At 44.0% G+C, this 17,949-nt stretch overlaps 2 protein-coding genes across 4 annotated transcripts in view; both read right to left on the bottom strand.

The window, feature by feature from the left end:
* Window positions 1–5,857, bottom strand: part of LOC112237393 (leucine-rich repeat protein soc-2 homolog) — a 29,574-nt gene extending 23,717 nt beyond the window's left edge. Inside the window, exons 1-2 of the mRNA XM_024405984.2 lie at window positions 5,615–5,857; window positions 71–269 (exon numbers count right to left, since the gene is read on the bottom strand). Coding sequence (XP_024261752.2) covers window positions 71–256 — 186 coding nt within the window. The 5' untranslated portion in view covers window positions 257–269; window positions 5,615–5,857. The remainder of the gene's footprint in view (window positions 1–70; window positions 270–5,614) is intronic.
* A 4,468-nt stretch (window positions 5,858–10,325) lies between these two features.
* On the bottom strand, window positions 10,326–17,534 carry LOC112237398 (keratocan-like). Of its 3 annotated transcripts, none has more exons than XM_024405992.2 (3): window positions 17,386–17,534; window positions 11,156–12,036; window positions 10,326–10,988 (listed from the first exon to the last, which is right to left on the bottom strand). In XM_024405992.2, the coding sequence occupies exons 2-3, from the start codon at window positions 12,021–12,023 to the stop codon at window positions 10,819–10,821; spliced, it is 1,038 nt and encodes a 345-aa protein (XP_024261760.2). In that variant the 5' UTR covers window positions 12,024–12,036; window positions 17,386–17,534; the 3' UTR covers window positions 10,326–10,818. The 3 variants fall into 3 exon arrangements, with proteins under 3 accessions (XP_024261760.2, XP_024261761.2, XP_024261759.2); XM_024405993.2 differs by lacking the exon at window positions 17,386–17,534 and adding an exon at window positions 15,799–15,969; XM_024405991.2 differs by lacking the exon at window positions 17,386–17,534 and adding an exon at window positions 13,708–13,859.
* Window positions 17,535–17,949: the final 415 nt, after the last annotated feature.

Genomic DNA, 17,949 nt, shown 5'->3' with positions numbered 1-17,949 from the left:
CAAACGGGGTCTGAGATCAAATCTCAGCATCTCCGTCACCCATCCCTCCAATTTCCCCCCAGTATCTTACCTGAGGTTCGTCAATAGTCAGTCCATCTTCATAACCATCGACATCCGGATTCTCCAAATTCAAGTTTTCTAGATCCACATCATAGTTGGCGCTGTCGTACGTGTCTAATTCCACCTGCCGGGCAAATCTGGGGTTGGCCACCACTGCGTTGAGGACGAAGAGTCCCAATATGAGCCCCTCCAACATCCTGATAGTCCACCTGGAAACACAGGATGAGAGAGACATGTCAACCAAGCACTGAACACAGAGAGCGAGATCATGAACCCTGAACCCAACCTCAACACTGATAAAGAAACATTTGGATGAAGCGTTCATAGTACACAAAGAAGACATGTTGATTAAACCTTCAGTATATTTTATTTGATTCAGACTTAGATTCAAACATAATCTTATGAACCAACCATAAGAAAGTAGTGAGCATTTACACTACCAGTCAACATTTTGAACACCTACCCATTGAAGGGCTTTTCTTCATTTGTACTATTTTCGACATAGTAGAATAATAGTGAAGACATCAACACTATGAAATAACACATATTGAATAATGTAATAACCCAAAATGTGTTAAACAAATCTAAATATATTTTATATTTGAGATTCTTCAAATAGCCACCCTTTGCCTTGATGACAGATTTGCACACTCTTGGCATTCTCTCTACCAGCTTTGTGAGGTAGTCACCTGGAATGCATATCAATTAACAGGTGTGTCTTCTTAAAAGATCATTTGTGGAATTTCTTCTTCATGTGTTTGAGCATATACAGAAGTTAGCCCTATTTGGTAAAAGACCAAGTCCATAGGTCAACAACAACAGCAAGAACAGCTCAAATAAGCAAAGAGAAATGACAGTCCAATACTTTAAGACATGAAGGTCAGTCAATACTGAACATTTCAAGAACTTTAAACATGTCTTAAAGTGCAGTCACAAAAACCATCAAGCGCTGTGATGAAACTGGCTCTCATGAGGACCACCACAGGAAATGAAGACCCAGAGTTACCTCTGCAGCAGAGAATAAGTTCATTAGAGTTATCAGCCTCTAATGAACAAATTGCAATCCAAATAAATGCTTCACAGAGTTCAAGTAACAGACACATCTCAACATCAACTGTTCAGAGGAGACTGTGTGAATCATGGTCGAATTGCTGCAAAGAAACCACTACTCAAGGACACCAATAATCAGAAGAGACTTGCTTGGACCAAAAAACATGAGCAATGGACATTAAGACCAGTGTAAATTTGTCCTTTGGTCTGGTGTCCAAATTTGAGATTTTTGGGTCCAACCGCCGTGTCTTTGTGAGACGCTGTGTGGGTGAACGGATGAACTCCGCATGTGTATTTCCCACCATAAAGCTTGGAGGAGTAGGTGTTATGTTGTAGAGGTGCTTTGCTGGTGACACTGTCTGTGATTTATTTAGAATTCAAGGCACACTTAACCAGCATGGCTACCACAGCATTCTGCAGCGATACGCCATCCCATCTGGTTTGTGCTCAGTGGGACTATCATTTGTTTTTCAACAAGACAATGACCCGACACACCTCCAGGCTGTGTAAGGGCTATTTGACTAAGAAGGAGAGTGATGAAAGTGCTGCATCAGATGACCTGGCCTCCACAACCCTCCAACCTCAACCAAATTGAGATGGTTTGGGATGAGTCAGACTGCAGAGTGAAGGAAAAGCAGCCAAAAAGTGCTCAGCATATTTGGGATCTCCTTCAAAATTTCTGGAAAAGCATTCCAGGTAAAGCTGGTTGAGAGAATGCCAAGAGTGTGCAAAGCTGTCATCAAGGCAAAGGGTGGCTATTTGAAGATAAAATAAAATATATTTTGATTTGTTTAACACTTTTTTGGTTAGTACATGATTCCATATGTGTTATTTCATAGTTTTGGTGTCTTCACTATTATTCTACAATGTAGAAAATAGTTCAAATGAAGATAAACCTTTGAATGAGTAGGTGTTCCCAAACTTTTGACCGGTAGTGTGTATGGCAACGGCTGTATCATCCATCCCCAATCTTCAGAGGCAACAAAGGAAGTCACAAATGTCTTTGTTATTGCTTCACTAAATGTCATGGCCTTCCTACAATGCATATACAGTATATACAAGCCTTTGAATTTCAGAGCGCCAACACACACATTGGAAAGTCACATCTCTGCATTAGATACAGCTCTAATGGCCATGGAAACCAATCATATCCAAAGGAAAAGGATTTGTTTGCCCATGTTACAGTTCCTGCAGTGCAATTTCATGGTAACAGAGTGATGCTGAGACTAAAATGTATGTCAAACAAAAACCAGTAATTGTAAAGTTACACAAACCATACAGCTCATTGGATGACTTATAACAATTTCCACATCATTTTTTACAAAAACACATTTACTTGAAGAACTTTGGTAACAGAATGGCGGCACCAACAGCACCAACAGTCGTTGTTAACAAATGTTGCATCAGCAATGTTCTAGTAAAGGTTTTCTGTTGTTGTGTGGAAATCATTAAAAGTAGTCCTTGTGCATATGGTTTGTTTAACTTTACAGTCATTGGTTTTTGTATGACAGATTTGAAAGAGTCTCAGCATCACTCCGTTACCAACTGCATGGGTGTGCTGTGGGTCCGGTTTGGACGTTTGGTTGGTAGAACACACTTTTGAGGTCAGGGAATTCAATATTCATTACCAAGGTGCAGGTAGCCCAAATAGATGAAATATGAGTACTCCAAATTCCCCTGAAACCTCCTTCCTTAAAGCCCGGAGCGCACTGTTGTAAGAGGTGGTGGCCATCTTGGTTTTAATCATTTGCAGCCTGTGGTGTGTCAAAGGTGAAGGGTCAGAGTTGATCTGGTAAATGCTGCTGTACCTGCAATTATATTCAGTGGTGTCGTGGGAACATGTTTTTTTTGCTGAATCTTCCCAACACATTGGTTTACAAGGTGCTGGGAAATATGGGTTGTTTCCCCTTGTTCATTTTGGGGGCATTTTGTCTTACTACTATTGTTTTTTATTCCCTACTAGAATATGTCACAACATTTTGACTATGTTATCATAAGAAGTTTTGGTTCTCTTGAATTGGTGAACATTTATCATGTGTGCTTTTCCGCTTGTTGTGCAGAAAACTCGGAGTCAGACCTCTTTCTCTCTCTCTCTCTCTCTCTCTCCCTCTCTCCCTCTCTCTCTCTCTCTCACTCTCTCTCTCTCTCCCTCTCTCTCACTCTCTCTCTCTCCCTCTCTCTCTCTCTCTCTCTCTCTCTGTCCCTCTCTCTCTCTCTCACTCTCTCTCTCTCTCTCTCTCTCTCTCCCTCTCTCTCTCTCTCCTCTCTCTCTCTCTCTCTCTCTCTCTCTCTCTCTCTCTCTCTCTCTCTCTCTCTCTCTCTCTCTCTCCCTCTCTCTCTCTCTCTCCCTCTCTCTCTCTCTCTCTCTCTCTCTCTCTCTGTCTCTCTCTCTCTCTCTCTCACTCTCTCTCTCTCTCTCTCTCTCTCTCTCTGTCTCTGTCTCTCTCTCTGTCTCTCTCTCTCTCTCTGTCTCTCTCTGTCTCTCTCTCTCTCTCTCTCTCTCTCTCTCACCACCTCCTTGGAAGAAAGCATTGATGCTAGTCTTCGTACTTAATTCCCCACGTACTGAAAACAAACAGTAACAATGTCTGACACGACCATCTGTAGGTTATAAAGGACTATCTCTGGACACTAAAATAAAAATGGTCAATTCCAGACTGACTGTTGGCTGTGAAGTTGATACTGAGCCCAGAAAAAGAAAAGGCCAGTCTAAATGATGTTCAGTAGACCATTGACAGCTACATTCTGTAATGTGTAGAAGGACCAGACAGCAACTTGTGAGCGCAGCCTCTACAGTAACACAGGGCCTGACTTTGGACTGAACTGAAACAGGCCGGTCAAAAAAGGCCCTGGAAAACGAGAGGAGAGAGAGTCCTCTAGGCCGGCAGGGAAACGGAGAGCGAGGGAAGAGAGAGAGTCCTCTAGGCCGGCAGGGAAACGGAGAGCGAGGGGAGAGAGAGAGTCCTCTAGGCCGGCAGGGAAACGGAGAGCGAGGGGAGAGAGAGAGGAGTGCGAGAGACGTGGATGAGGCACTGGCCCTCAGGGTTAGCTGGAGAGAGTGAGGGAAAATATCACTGTGTGTGAGAGAGAGAGAGAGAGAGAGAGAGAGAGAGCTGACTCGCCTCCTCGGCCTTCACAGAGGTTCTTTATGAGTTCACGTCCCGGCCTGTCTCAGCACTCACACTCGAAATTCCACCGAGGTTTGTGGACAGGATGGCAGTGAGTTACGACTGCAAGGAAAACCTTCATTCAATGCGCACACACACACACTTGCAGACACACACACTTAAACACTGACTCACACAAACACCACCCTCACAGAGAAACACACACAGCTAACACACCTATCTTTCAGAAAGAACCCTGAGCCTCTATTTTTGGGATGAGTGCCGATTAAAATAAAACAAAACAGCTTACAGCTTTAGTCATAAATCCATTCTTTGTTGATATGAGGTAGAGAGCCGTCTAAATGTGGTTTCATACCTCTGCTATTTATTACAGCACACTTTCTACTCTTTATTGGTGCATAGAGAAAGGTCTGGAATCTGTCAGTTTTCAGAATGTCATGAAACCATGACAACGCATGGCAACGGTGAAAGAGGGACTATACTAAAGACAGAGGCTTGCTTTTATACACGCCAGCACACAGTGTGTGTGAGTGTGTGCTGCCTACAGACTGCCTCTGTGTTTTGCTTGGCTCTGCTTTGGGCATTCCTGATATTCAGTGATTTGACAGTTTTTTTATTCTTCCCAATAGCCGGAAGCAAAGCTGATTTATTTTTGACAGACTTACATACACAAAATTAGCAGTGAGACTAATTTGTGCAAAACTGAAGAGCCAAAAGTACAATCAATCACTGTAAACTGAAATTCAGGCAAAATTGACCCAGTGTTACTAGATCAAAATATGAATAGACCCATTGCCAAATATAATATCTCCAATCTCTTCAACCTGCTGATTCCAATCCAGGGTGCCAATTTCCCCGTCACCACAATGGTTACTAGAAGAGATCAAAACACTTGGTACAACGCGCTAACAATCCAATTAAAGGATCCAATCAAGAACGTGAGTAACTTCATCCCTAAAAAGTATGTCAACCACTGCTCTGTTCAGTATGAAATTTGACATCGGATCAAATGTTAAGGTCCCAATTGAGGACATGCCAAAGTGCCGTCTCTACTCTTCGAAGTCCCCTGCTGTCACCACAATTACCAAGCCAGTTGTGCACTAAGCAAGAAATAGGGAAACACTTAATAAATAAATAAATATATTTACTTGATATGATCAGACACTAGACATCCAAACCAACAATAGATGTTCAAATCCCAAAGCAATAAAAAAATGGAATATCAAAACCTCTATCAGCAATTAGCCAACGTGTCCATGCACTGCACAAACCCCCGTGAACAGCACTTTTTAGAGGGGTTCATTTTGCTAGTGCCTTGCAAATCCTGCATACTAAAACCCATAGCCCATAGTGAAGATAGCACCCAGAAGGCTTACCTCTGTCTCCTGTTTTCTTGAATGGTCCCTTCAGCCGTGATGGAGATGCTGAGGGCTAGGGGACCTGGCCAATGGTAAGAGGTTGCTCAGGGTGCCGGGAAGAGAGAGGGTGGGTGTGTATAGGTGTGTATGTGTGGGTGTGTAGGTGTGTATAGGTGTGTAAGTGTAGGTGTGTGTAGGTGTGTGTGCTCTGGCAGACCAGAGCAGTGTGCCCTTCCTCGTGTGTGTGAAGGTAGGCACTGAGAACGATCAGAGGGAAGCGGACTGCTTTTGGTCACTCGGACTTGGGCTGTGCACCCACCCATGAACACTTTTCACGCACACACACACACACACACACACACACACACACACACACACACACACACACACACACACACACACACACACACACACACACACACACACACACAGAACCTGCTATAACAACAGACACCAGATAGACACAGAGAGAGAGAGAGATAGAGAGAGAAAGAGAGGGACAGAGAGAGAGAGAGAGCACCCAAATGGACAAAATATCTTAATCCCTAACAAGAGTAGCCCTTATTTTTCTAGAGGGGTGTGTGGCTTAATCAGACCTGCAGTGTGACTCAGAAATGTTTGTCTTCCTTTTCACAAGGTGAAACTCTGGCATGTGCGGCTTTCATGTGTGGTGAGGAATCTACGGGGCCCCAGAACACAATGGGGCCTCTGTGAGGAGCCTCAGAGGAAGTCCCTGCCTGGAGGAGAACGGCCTCAGCTCTCCATACACTGGTATAACTCAGCTACGTTTCCTCCTAACCACAGGTCAGTTTTATCTTCAATTTCTATTGTTCAAGACTTGGACTGGGAAATCAAATCCTGTATCTGTGGTTAGGTCTTTGTACAGCACAGTCAAGGCCCAATGCAGGCAGAGGTTGGGATTAAATGCAGATCCAGGGTCAACTCACTCAATTCTAATTCCTAATGTTAAACCGATAGGAGGGAAATACAAACTGACCTAGGACCTGCTATTCCGACTTCCAAATCAAATCAAATCAAATCAAATTTTATTTGTCACATACACATGGTTAGCAGATGTTAATGCGAGTGTAGCGAAATGCTTGTGCTTCTAGTTCCGACAATGCAGTAATAACGAGCAAGTAATCTAACTAACAATTCCAAAAAAAACTACTGTCTTATACACAGTGTAAGGGGATAAAGAATATGTACATAAGGATATATGAATGAGTGATGGTACAGAGCAGCATAGGCAAGATACAGTAGATGATATCGAGTACAGTATATACATATGAGATAAGTATGTAAACCAAGTGGCATAGTTAAAGTGGCTAGTGATACATGTATTACATAAGGATGCAGTCGATGATATAGAGTACAGTATCAACGTATGCATATGAGATGAACAATGTAGGGTAAGTAACATTATATAAGGTAGCATTGTTTAAAGTGGCTAGTGATATATTTACATCATTTCCCATCAATTCCCATGATTAAAGTGGCTGGAGTAGAGTCAGTGTCATTGACAGTGTGTTGGCAGTAGCCACTCAATGTTAGTGGTGGCTGTTTAACAGTCTGATGGCCTTGAGATAGAAGCTGTTTTTCAGTCTCTCGGTCCCAGCTTTGATGCACCTGTACTGACCTCGCCTTCTGGATGACAGCGGGGTGAACAGGCAGTGGCTCGGGTGGTTGATGTCCTTGATGATCTTTATGGCCTTCCTGTAGCATCGGGTGGTGTAGGTGTCCTGGAGGGCAGGTAGTTTGCCCCCGGTGATGCGTTGTGCAGACCTCACTACCCTCTGGAGAGCCTTACGGTTGAGGGCGGTGCAGTTGCCATACCAGGCGGTGATACAGCCCGCCAGGATGCTCTCGATTGTGCATCTGTAGAAGTTTGTGAGTGCTTTTGGTGACAAGCCGAATTTCTTCAGCCTCCTGAGGTTGAAGAGGTGCTGCTGCGCCTTCCTCACGATGCTGTCTGTGTGAGTGGACCAATTCAGTTTGTCTGTGATGTGTATGCCGAGGAACTTAAAACTTGCTACCCTCTCCACTACTGTTCCATCGATGTGGATGGGGGGGGTGTTCCCTCTGCTGTTTCCTGAAGTCCACAATCATCTCCTTAGTTTTGTTGACGTTGAGTGTGAGGTTATTTTCCTGACACCACACTCCGAGGGCCCTCACCTCCTCCCTGTAAGCCGTCTCGTCGTTGTTGGTAATCAAGCCTACCACTGTTGTGTCGTCCGCAAACTTGATGATTGAGTTGGAGGCGTGCATGGCCACGCAGTCGTGGGTGAACAGGGAGTACAGGAGGGGGCTCAGAACGCACCCTTGTGGGGCCCCAGTGTTGAGGATCAGCGGGGAGGAGATGTTGTTGCCTACCCTCACCACCTGGGGCGGCCCGTCAGGAAGTCCAGTACCCAGTTGCACAGGGCGGGGTCGAGACCCAGGGTCTCGAGCTTGATGACGAGCTTGGAGGGTACTATGGTGTTGAATGCCGAGCTGTAGTCGATGAACAGCATTCTCACATAGGTATTCCTCTTGTCCAGATGGGTTAGGGCAGTGTGCAGTGTGGTTGAGATTGCATCGTCTGTGGACCTATTTGGGCGGTAAGCAAATTGGAGTGGGTCAAGGGTGTCAGGTAGGGTGGAGGTGATATGGTCCTTGACTAGTCTCTCAAAGCACTTCATGATGACGGATTCCACCCAGGCCGGAGCAGTAGACACAGACAGGAAGTACCTTACTAGTGGTTTTCTGGCCTCAATTTTCACTCGACCCCCCAAACCTATCTCTTTCTTTCTCCCAAGTAACTGGAGCTTTTGCTGAGTGAGGGAAATTGAACTATGCTAGAATGCTGGGAATCATTTAGAATCGTTGGGAATCGTGCTACACCTGCTACCAGGAATGGTGACATACACTAAGTGTACAAAACATTAGGAACACCTTCCTAGTATTGAGTTTCACCCCCTGTTGCCCTCAAAGCAGTGTCGATTTGTCAGGGTATGGACTCTACAAGGTGTTGCAAGTATTCCACACGGATGCTGGTCCATGTTGACTTCAATGTTTCCCACAGTTGTGTCAAGTTGGCTGGATACACACAGGAAACTGTTGAGCGTAAAAATGACCAGCAGCATTGCAGTTCTTGACTTACACAAACGGGTGCACCTGGCACCTACTACCATACCCCGTTCAAAGGCACTTAAATCTTTTGTCTTGCCCATTTATACTCTGAATGGCACACACACACAATCCATGTCTCAATTGTCTCAAGGCTTAAAAATCTTTCTTTAACCTGTCTCCTCCCCTTCATCTACACTGATTGAAGTGGATTTAACAGGTGACATCAATAAGGGATCATAGCTTTCAGCTGGATTTACCTGGTCAGTCTATGTCATGGAAAATGCAGTTGTTCGTAATGTTTTGTACACTCAGTGTATAGCTATGGTCTGGTGGAGTTCTGATTTTACTAACCCCAGCATGATTCTGAGAAGGGATTGGTTTATGATGGTGGTTAATTGACTCATATTGTACTGTTACCAGCTAAAATATGAAGCTACAATCAATTAAAAACACCAACCATGAAAAGGAAAGAGAGATTTAGAGAGGGGGAGAAAGTTCTGAAGGCGATATGAAGCGAGAGTAATTGATCACAACTGACATGAGGAATGCTTGCTTCTGGCACACAATAACAATCCCTGTCAATTCTTGCACACTGTTGCATTACTAAGTGTGTTCGCCACTGTTGTGGTATTCCTGCAAGAATAGTACTCTGACTGTACTGTCGATTCCATCGGTCACCAAACATTGGCTATAGCAGAATGGTGGAAATGAGTCCTGAGAGAGATCATAAAGTGACAACACCTTCATGATATCATTACCAGGCCAGCGGCTTGAGACTCAGTGTTTTCTCTGGTCTTCCTCTGGCACGGCTTCCTTGGTGCATATGGGAGTGCATTCTGGGAGACTTTAGCTCTCCAACTATTAAGCAGTAAGTCATAGAGACTACCTCAAATATGCACTCAAAGAATGTGTGGTTTCTAGGACTCTGTGTGAGTGTGATTGAGTCTCTTTCTGTCTGTTTGTGTCTGTCTGTGTGTGTGTGTTTGTGAGTGTGTCTATAGAAGGGAAGGTGATTAATGCAACATATTTCTTCCTTCGTTTAATGTTTTTCCAGAAAAACGTTTTATTTATATTATTGACTGTATAAGGAATTCACAACTTAACATATTCTTAACAAAATGTAAGCATTCCAAAATTGCTTTGGCATTTCTGAAATACGTAAGATGACTGCAAAAAGGTTGACCCATTGAGTACAAAATGGAACTTCACATTTGAGACAGTGATCAAGAATTCAGTGAATTCAGTGAAAAACAGACAATGAAATAAATTAGCTAAATGTGAAAGAGCAAACAATTGCATGTTTGTGTGGACTAGCATGTGTCTAAAGTTAGCTCAACATATTCATATTCACAGAGAACTTGAAAATAAAATTATTAGCATTTAATTTGGTTTCAAGTCTGATATCATCAATTCAAGTTATTCTGTCAGAGAGGAGCAGTATAAAATGTTTCAAAAGTATTATTTTGGTATTCACAAAGATGAACTTCCATTTAAAGAAAGAGAATGGGGACAATGAGTCATCAGAAGATTCAACATGCCTTAAATACATACTGTTTATAAACAATATTCCTCTTAACTTGTCCCAATCACATTGTCATAGTAAATTATTGTCTTTTTAGAGTTTTGGAAAAACACCATTTCAAGGTTTTCTACCATTTTCAGGCCAAAGTGTGTTGTATTGAAACAGCACACTCAGACAGTTGCATTAAGCACTTGTGACTATAGGACGAACATAAGGCACAACTAGTGGTCAAAAGACAGTAGTGCAGTCCAATTACACTATCTACAGATTGTCAGGTGACCTTCACCCAACAAGGTTGAGGTCAATTCCATTCCCATTCTACCAATTCAGGAGACTCAATTCAACAACTGAAAATGGCCCATTATTTTCTATTGACCAATTCATTGCATTAATTCTTAAATTGACCGAGTTTGGTTTGACCCCAACCCTGGCGTCTAATATGTGGTTCTCAACATAAGTATGCAAATGAGTAGTCCACAGATCAAAAATCCATATAGATTAGCATAGTCACTTCCATTCGTTAATAATCATCTGCCCTTGGATCCGGGAAACTATAGCTAGATGCGATTGGCTGGTGGAAGTGTATTTCTTATATGACGATGGACCTGAGGAGACGGAAGCACATCATGAGGTCTCTGGGTATTGGTGGCTTGACCTCATTGCCATCGAGGCGGAGGTAGCGGAGTTTAGGAGCGGTCTCAGTGACATAGCCCTCCAGAGCATCAGCCGACACAGGGCAGATATCAGATCCATTCACACCTGCAATTGCAAATATACCATCTTAGCAAAACAGTCATACAACTCATCAAAAACATTTTCCACTGATTATAATAATATAATTATCTGGATTTTAAACCAATCATCAGTTAACCATCCAGGCAGTCAATCAATGTATCAATGAAACTAGAACAGTGTCAAAAACATACTCTTAATCTGGTTGTGGTCCAGGTGGAGGTGTTCCAGGCCTGAGGGGATCATAGGAACCTGAGTTAGCTGGTTATGGGACAACTGCAGGTCCAGGATGCTGGACATGTTGAACACGTTCTTGGGCAGCCCGCCGTTTCCCAGCTTGTTGCGGTTGAGCCTGAGGAAGGCCACCTTGGGTAGACTCTTAAAGTAGTCAGCGGGGATCTTCTCAATGGCGTTGTTGTCCAGGAAGAGCTGGGTGATGGTGATGGGGAGGCCCAGGGGCATGGTGGTAAGCTGGTTCTTGGCCAGGTTGATCTGGACCAGGTTGCTCAGGCCCTTGAGGCTCACCTCGGTCACTGCGTCATCCTGGAGCTTGTTCCCCTGCAGTTCCAGCAGTGTCATCCGATCCAGACCTGAGAACACCCCGGCGGGGATCTTGGAGATGCGGTTGCGGGAGAGGCGCAGCTGCTCCAGGCTGGAGGGCAGGTTGGCTGGGACGGAGCTCAGCAGGTTGTCATCCATGTAGAGGTGGACCAGGCGGAGCATGGCGGCCAGGGCACCCTCCTCCATGCCCTCGCTGGTGATGCGGTTGCGGTTGAGGTTGATCCAGCGCAGCTGCGTGGCGTTGCGGAGAGCATCTGTTGACAATACGTCGATGAGGTTGTTCTGCAGGTACAGATACCAGGTGTGTGGGGGGATGGTGGGGATGCGCTTCAGAGCCTTGTTGTCGCAGTAGACGGCGTTGGGGAAGCTGGGCGGGCAGCGGCACTCTTTGGGACAGGCCTGTAACTGGGCCATATAGTCTTCGTAGGACATGTCCGGGCTCTGGGCCAGAGCGGGACCGACCAGAAGGAGGACGGAGTAAAAGGCCAGGAGAAGCGCCATCTTAACACTCAGCCTGGGGTAGAGGAGAGAGAAAACACATGAGATGAGACTGACTCTTATGCAAAACACAGACACAGATACAGGCACAGACACAAACCCCGAAGACAAGATCAAGAACATGGTTGAACAAACACACCGACCCAAATACACAGATGATGATCTCTACATGTTCCAAGATAGCTCAACATGGACCGGCTTGAGAACTACAGGTAGGTGTTAGCACTTCATTGTGACCTATCCTGTTTTTTTTATAGGAGAGTCTCGTTTCCTCTCACCTTATTTTAGATTAAGTGCTTTCAAGTACAGATGAGCTTATTTTGACATGGTGCATTAAGTGTGCAAGTGTTCATCAAGCTGCCTTAAGTTCATTCACATGCAAACAATGATTCCAGGTGTCTTATTAATTTAGTCCCTTATTGAGAAAACTGCCAGGCCTTCCATCAATGGCTAGCCCAAACTAGCCGTAGCTAGCTTCAAATCTCCTGCATTGACGCAAGATCATAAGCATTCGAGTTTACATGAAGTTAATGAGCGTTGGCACATCATGTGGTCAGGCCAGCTGTCCACTGGGTCCATGGGAGATTATAAGCTTTTTTAAGGACAGGACGCACTGCCAGGTCAGCTAATGGCCTTACACGAATACTTCTGATTGGATGCTAATCTGTAAAATCGGCACATGCAGGAGGCAATAGAAGTTGGCCTGAGGTTGGGTGCTCCTTTAGGAGTAAAACACAGAGCAAACCAAATCCACCTGACTCTGTTGTGGATGAAGCACAATCTGTTACACCTGACATTGGTAATGAATTAAAGTACCCACCAACACACCGAGCCGTGGAATGCCATATAAACATTTATACATACAGTACACAGATGCATATAAAAGCAAATACATTCTCCACGCAATCATGACAGAGAAAGTGGAATTAACCTACATAGAAGAGGAAAAACATGGAGAAAAGAGGAACTGGGGATGATAGCGAGACAGGAAGCCAAAGTGACAAAGAGATTGACAGAGGCAGACAATAGCTCAGAGGCATCTAAACTCTGCAATAGCACATCCACCCATCCTGTCCCAGAATGCTTGATTCCTCTCAAATGTCAGCTGGTGCTGTTTTAAATTCTTGGTGTGTGCTCCACACGTTGGTCTGGAACTCATTTTCAACAGGCCTGGTTATGGCTGGGCCTACTTCAAAGACGTGGCCCGCTCACCTGGTTCTGGGGCCCCTGGAATCTCGTATCTCACTGTACGGGGCCAAAGATCTATGGAACACAATGTGTCTATGCCTCTAAATTTAGAGCCCCAACTGTTGGGTTAAACTTTCCACCTGACCATAATTATAGCTGCTAGTATTTAGTTTGGCCAAGGTCAGGAAAAGTTACTTTCCTGTTAAGCAAACTGCCGTGAAGACCATAACAGGAATCTCTCCAGAGCCACACTCGTTCAAAGCCTCAAAGCCATTCACAAGCTCTGGCTTTTCAGTGCAAGATTACCTACAGTATAGTACAAATGAACGCAGAAAATCGCCAAATAAAGGTCCAGCCACTCAATGTGCCTCAACTTTCATCTCCCAGAACTGAACTCACATTGTCTTTGTGACCATTAGTTTGCAAGCAAAGTCCCATCTATACCTACTTTTCCTCAAACTGGAAACCCAATTTAATCGTCCACTAGAATTACACGTACCTTTGAGTTCAAGAGATTTTCCAAAGTCTGTCTTTGCGCCCTGTTTCTGCCTTGCTCAAGAAATGTGGTAGCAACTGTAGTCCCAAACTCAGAGAAACACCGCTCACCTCCCCTGTATTTGTACCATCGGTGTCTTCATTCAGTTGGTGGGAACCCTTCATTGACAGTCACACTGTAGTTCCTCTCGGCCAATCAGAGGCCTGTAATCAGAGGTCATAATCCATGCGGTGACTCTTTCCCTGTTAAGCCTGTGGCGGTGTGGTAGCAGAGGCCTTGAGACTTGGCCCACTTCCAAATCAGGCTAATACGGGCCTATACTCACTATGAAACCACCCTAACCCTTCTGTCCACTCCCCGTTCTCCCATAGTTGGCACTTGGCATCATCTCTCTGTTTATGTCCTTCAGGTAAATGTCCTGCTGAGATCTCTAATGTTCTTAGCGCTAATCAGGCAGCGATGTCTGAATGGAACAACTCAACTCTGTTTGACAGAAACAAATCTTCTTCTCCTCATTTTTTTGTACAGAATGGTGCAATAGCAATCCATGTGTTCCTCAGAATAGTGACTTGGCTATAAAAACCCAGGAGAAATATGGTCACAGTGTCTCCTTGTGTTGGCATGATAAAGGATATGCTGATGGCCCTCTTTTGGGCCAATTCACGACAATAGGATTATCCTACTCACAACGTATGGCTTTGACAATGTCTTTCAGTCCTTGGTGTTCTTTTGGTGTTCTTGGAGTTCTCTGAATTGGAATTCAGAGAACTGCAAACAAATTATACACTGTGGGAACAAATTGGCTTTTGCTAATGATTCAGATTTGTTTAAATCCTTTCTGATGCGGACCCACCCAACAATCTTCTAGCACAATCGGACACAATCAGACTCTGACCTTAAAAGAAATCAAACCCAGTACAATTAAGTACACATCGGTCTGTCCAGACATGAGACTTAATGGGGTGGGGTTAGAATGAAAATAAGGGGATTTAAAAGGTGTAGACTGGGTTGGCAAAGTGTTCTCAAGTTAGCATTGGGTTTGGGCTAGCTGGGATGGGTAGGTCATTTTGTTTTGCTCATTCTCATTTCCTTGGAAGCTGCCATACGGCCCACCTAATACCTTGGGATAATCTCATCTGATTGGCTTGTCCAGGTTGGAGCTAGCCTTGATCCAAGATGTGCCGCGAGAGACCAATAGGGATCGTCTCGTGTCTGGCAAGCTGCTAGCACACAATACAGTCACTCCTCAACACAATGTGAGAGGTAGAAACACTCTAACCCCTTAAGAGAATTTAGCTACCTTAAATCCCCAACACATTTAAACTGACTACACTTCAAAGGTCAAAGCGCAAAACGTGAAGGTAAACGAATGAACAGTGACTGTGCTTGAGTAACGGTGCCTATCTCCTCACAGGTTATTTTACCTCAAAATGGGAACAGACACCATGTTGCTTTCACTCAAAAATAGAAAACTCCTAAAAAGACTTCGCTGTTATCAAAACCTGGAAGTTGCAAATCAGTGATGCATATTGTTTACGTCATGTCCACTTATAATGAAAATATGTGAGTTTCTGGTTTGGCATATACAGCATCTCATCTGACATGCTCTCAGATAACGGTCTATAGTTTGTTTGATCTCCATCTCCATCTCCATCACAAAGCACTTTGCTGTTGAAAAGACACCCTCATCATATGCCCACCACTCTATAGAGGTATCAGTCTAGCAGAGCTGGTATATCAATAAAGATGGAGAAAGGTGTGGTCATTGCCAGAGTCAAGTGCTCCACACCTACACATCATCCCCAGCTTCCAATTGGCTCATTCATCCACCCTCCTCTCCCCTGTAACAATTCCCCAGGTCGTTGCTGTACATGAGAATGTGTTCTCAGTCGACTTACATTATAAAATAAGGGTTCAATTTAATTTTAAAAATCATCTGTTTCTCCTTAGAGGCACTTACACATCAGCAGTAACTATATAGTAAAACTGGTCATGAGAAATGTGCATGAAATCGACAAACAATAACAATTAATGAAGTGTTCTGCACTGCAAACCAACCACAGTAACTTGGCAATACTTCAGTCATGTTTTTACCTCGTCTTGATGGAAATCAGATGTCTCTAATCAAATGAAAGATTAGACTGCAGATATGCACCACGAGGGAATCCATCCATTAGGATTTTCATGACTATAACTACATTACTATTGATTTAATGGCAAAGCGACAACCAAGTTTTCATAACCACACTGTATTATTAACTTGTGACTCAGGGCTTCTGATTATGTTGCAGAATGGAACAAAGCAGGATGGAAAAACAAATGTTGGCCACTTCCCTGTTTGACAATCTGAAAGGAAACATGTGGAGGAGTATGATAATGTCAATTTCCTGGAAGAGGTTTCCAGTCAAAGCCAGCTATGTGAATTAGTTAAAGGACTGTGTTTGAACAGGCTTCAGTTGGGTTCAGCTCTACTTGATGACTGCGCTGAAATGAAATGGACTTCTCTCCAGCATTGATCAGAGGACATTCAGCTCAGTTACAGCTGTGTTAAACAAGCCCTGTGTCAACATAAGACTACAAGGCTCTGGAAAGCAGAACTAGGTCTGGCATTGGAATATCAAACATGATGCAGTTTTTATCTCTGCAGATTTTACAATAGTATTTATGGATATTTACAAGAGACTGATTATGGAATAAACTCTTCCACTTGGAAAGAACAGAGGCCCGCAGCCTGAATATGCTCTCAATTTACCACCTGCTCTTGACCTGACAATGTTCAGTGCTGGATTGAACCGTTGCCAGTAAAAGGTGGTAAATTGGGAGCATATTCATTATGCAGGCCTCTGTTCTTTTCATGTTCCATTCTTTAGCCCAACACCTACGTTTTTAAGGATGTGTGTATGACCACAAACATTTCTATAAACTCTTCCACTTCCACTCTTCTTCATAATCAATCTGTTACTGCATTATTTCTTTCCACTAACAAACTTCAAAACATACTTTTCAAGGGAGACATTTAGTTAAGAAACAATCTGCGAATACACTTGTGCCAAAATCCTGTTCTAATTCTAATTGAATGGCACACCCCCTGCAAGACTGCAGCAAACTGCACAAAATCCTGTTCTAAATCTAATTGAATGGCAAGACTGCAGCAAACTGCACAAAATCCTGTTCTAAATCTAATTGAATGGCAAGACTGCAGCAAACTGCACAAAATCCTGTTCTAAATCTAATTGAATGGCAAGACTGCAGCAAACTGCACAAAATCCTGTTCTAAATCTAATTGAATGCAGCAAGACAAAATCCTGCTAAATCTAATTGAATGGCAAACTGCAGCAAACTGCACAAAATCCTGTTCTAAATCTAATTGAATGGCAAGACTGCAGCAAACTGCACAAAATCTAAAATGGCAAGACTGCAGCAAACTGCACAAAATCCTGTTCTAAATCTAATTGAATGACAAGACTGCAGCAAAATGCACAAAATACTGCTAGATCTCTTAAACGCATTGTTAGTTTTTGGAACAGAAACTGGCAGCACAAAGATCAAAGGTAAAGCCCAGAACACTTCTCATATCAGTCTCTCCAGGTGAAAATAATGCCCCCCAAAAGAAAAGATCTGAAAAGGATGACTCATCCACACCCCTTTTAGCCTTTCACCCCTCTTCAGGAAAAACAATACCTGCTTCTCCAAACGGTGTTTGTTGGTAGTGTATGGCCAGGTGATGCTTGGCTCAGGGGTAGTAGTGGTTGTCTGGTCCTCCAGTAATCTTCTCTGGTGCTGGTCCACAGTGCTCTAACAGTCTCAGTTGCTCCCTGCGACCAAGGAGGAGAGAGAGAAAAGCCCTATTAGATTCTGTATTGTTTTTAATATTATTTCCTCAAGGCTGTACCTTTGACATCCACTGGTGGAGCAGAGAGAGGGTGTGTGTGTGAGGGTGTTGGTGAGGGTGGGGGGTAAGAGTAGGGGTAGGGTTAAGGGTGGGGGTGTGTGTAAGGGTGGGTGGGGTGTCTGGGTGAGGGTGGGGGTAGGGGTGAGGGTGGGGGTGTGTGTGAGAGTGGGGTGTACAGGTGAGGATGGGGGTGAGGGTGGGTGTGTGTATGTGCGCGGGTAAGGGTGGGGGTATGGGTGTGTGCGGGTAAGGGTGGGGATTGTCTTTTCGGTAGTGTTCATTGGCTACTTTTCACCAGCCCAGCATACAGCAAGTTTTTAAAGGACCAAAGAGTTTGGTCTGCTTTGTGTTTT

The sequence above is a fragment of the Oncorhynchus tshawytscha genome, unplaced genomic scaffold (genome assembly GCF_018296145.1).
Source record: "Oncorhynchus tshawytscha isolate Ot180627B unplaced genomic scaffold, Otsh_v2.0 Un_contig_135_pilon_pilon, whole genome shotgun sequence".
NCBI lineage: Eukaryota > Metazoa > Chordata > Actinopteri > Salmoniformes > Salmonidae > Oncorhynchus > Oncorhynchus tshawytscha.
Note: the sequence above shows the minus strand (reverse complement) of the source record. Positions and strands in the feature narration are given on the sequence as shown.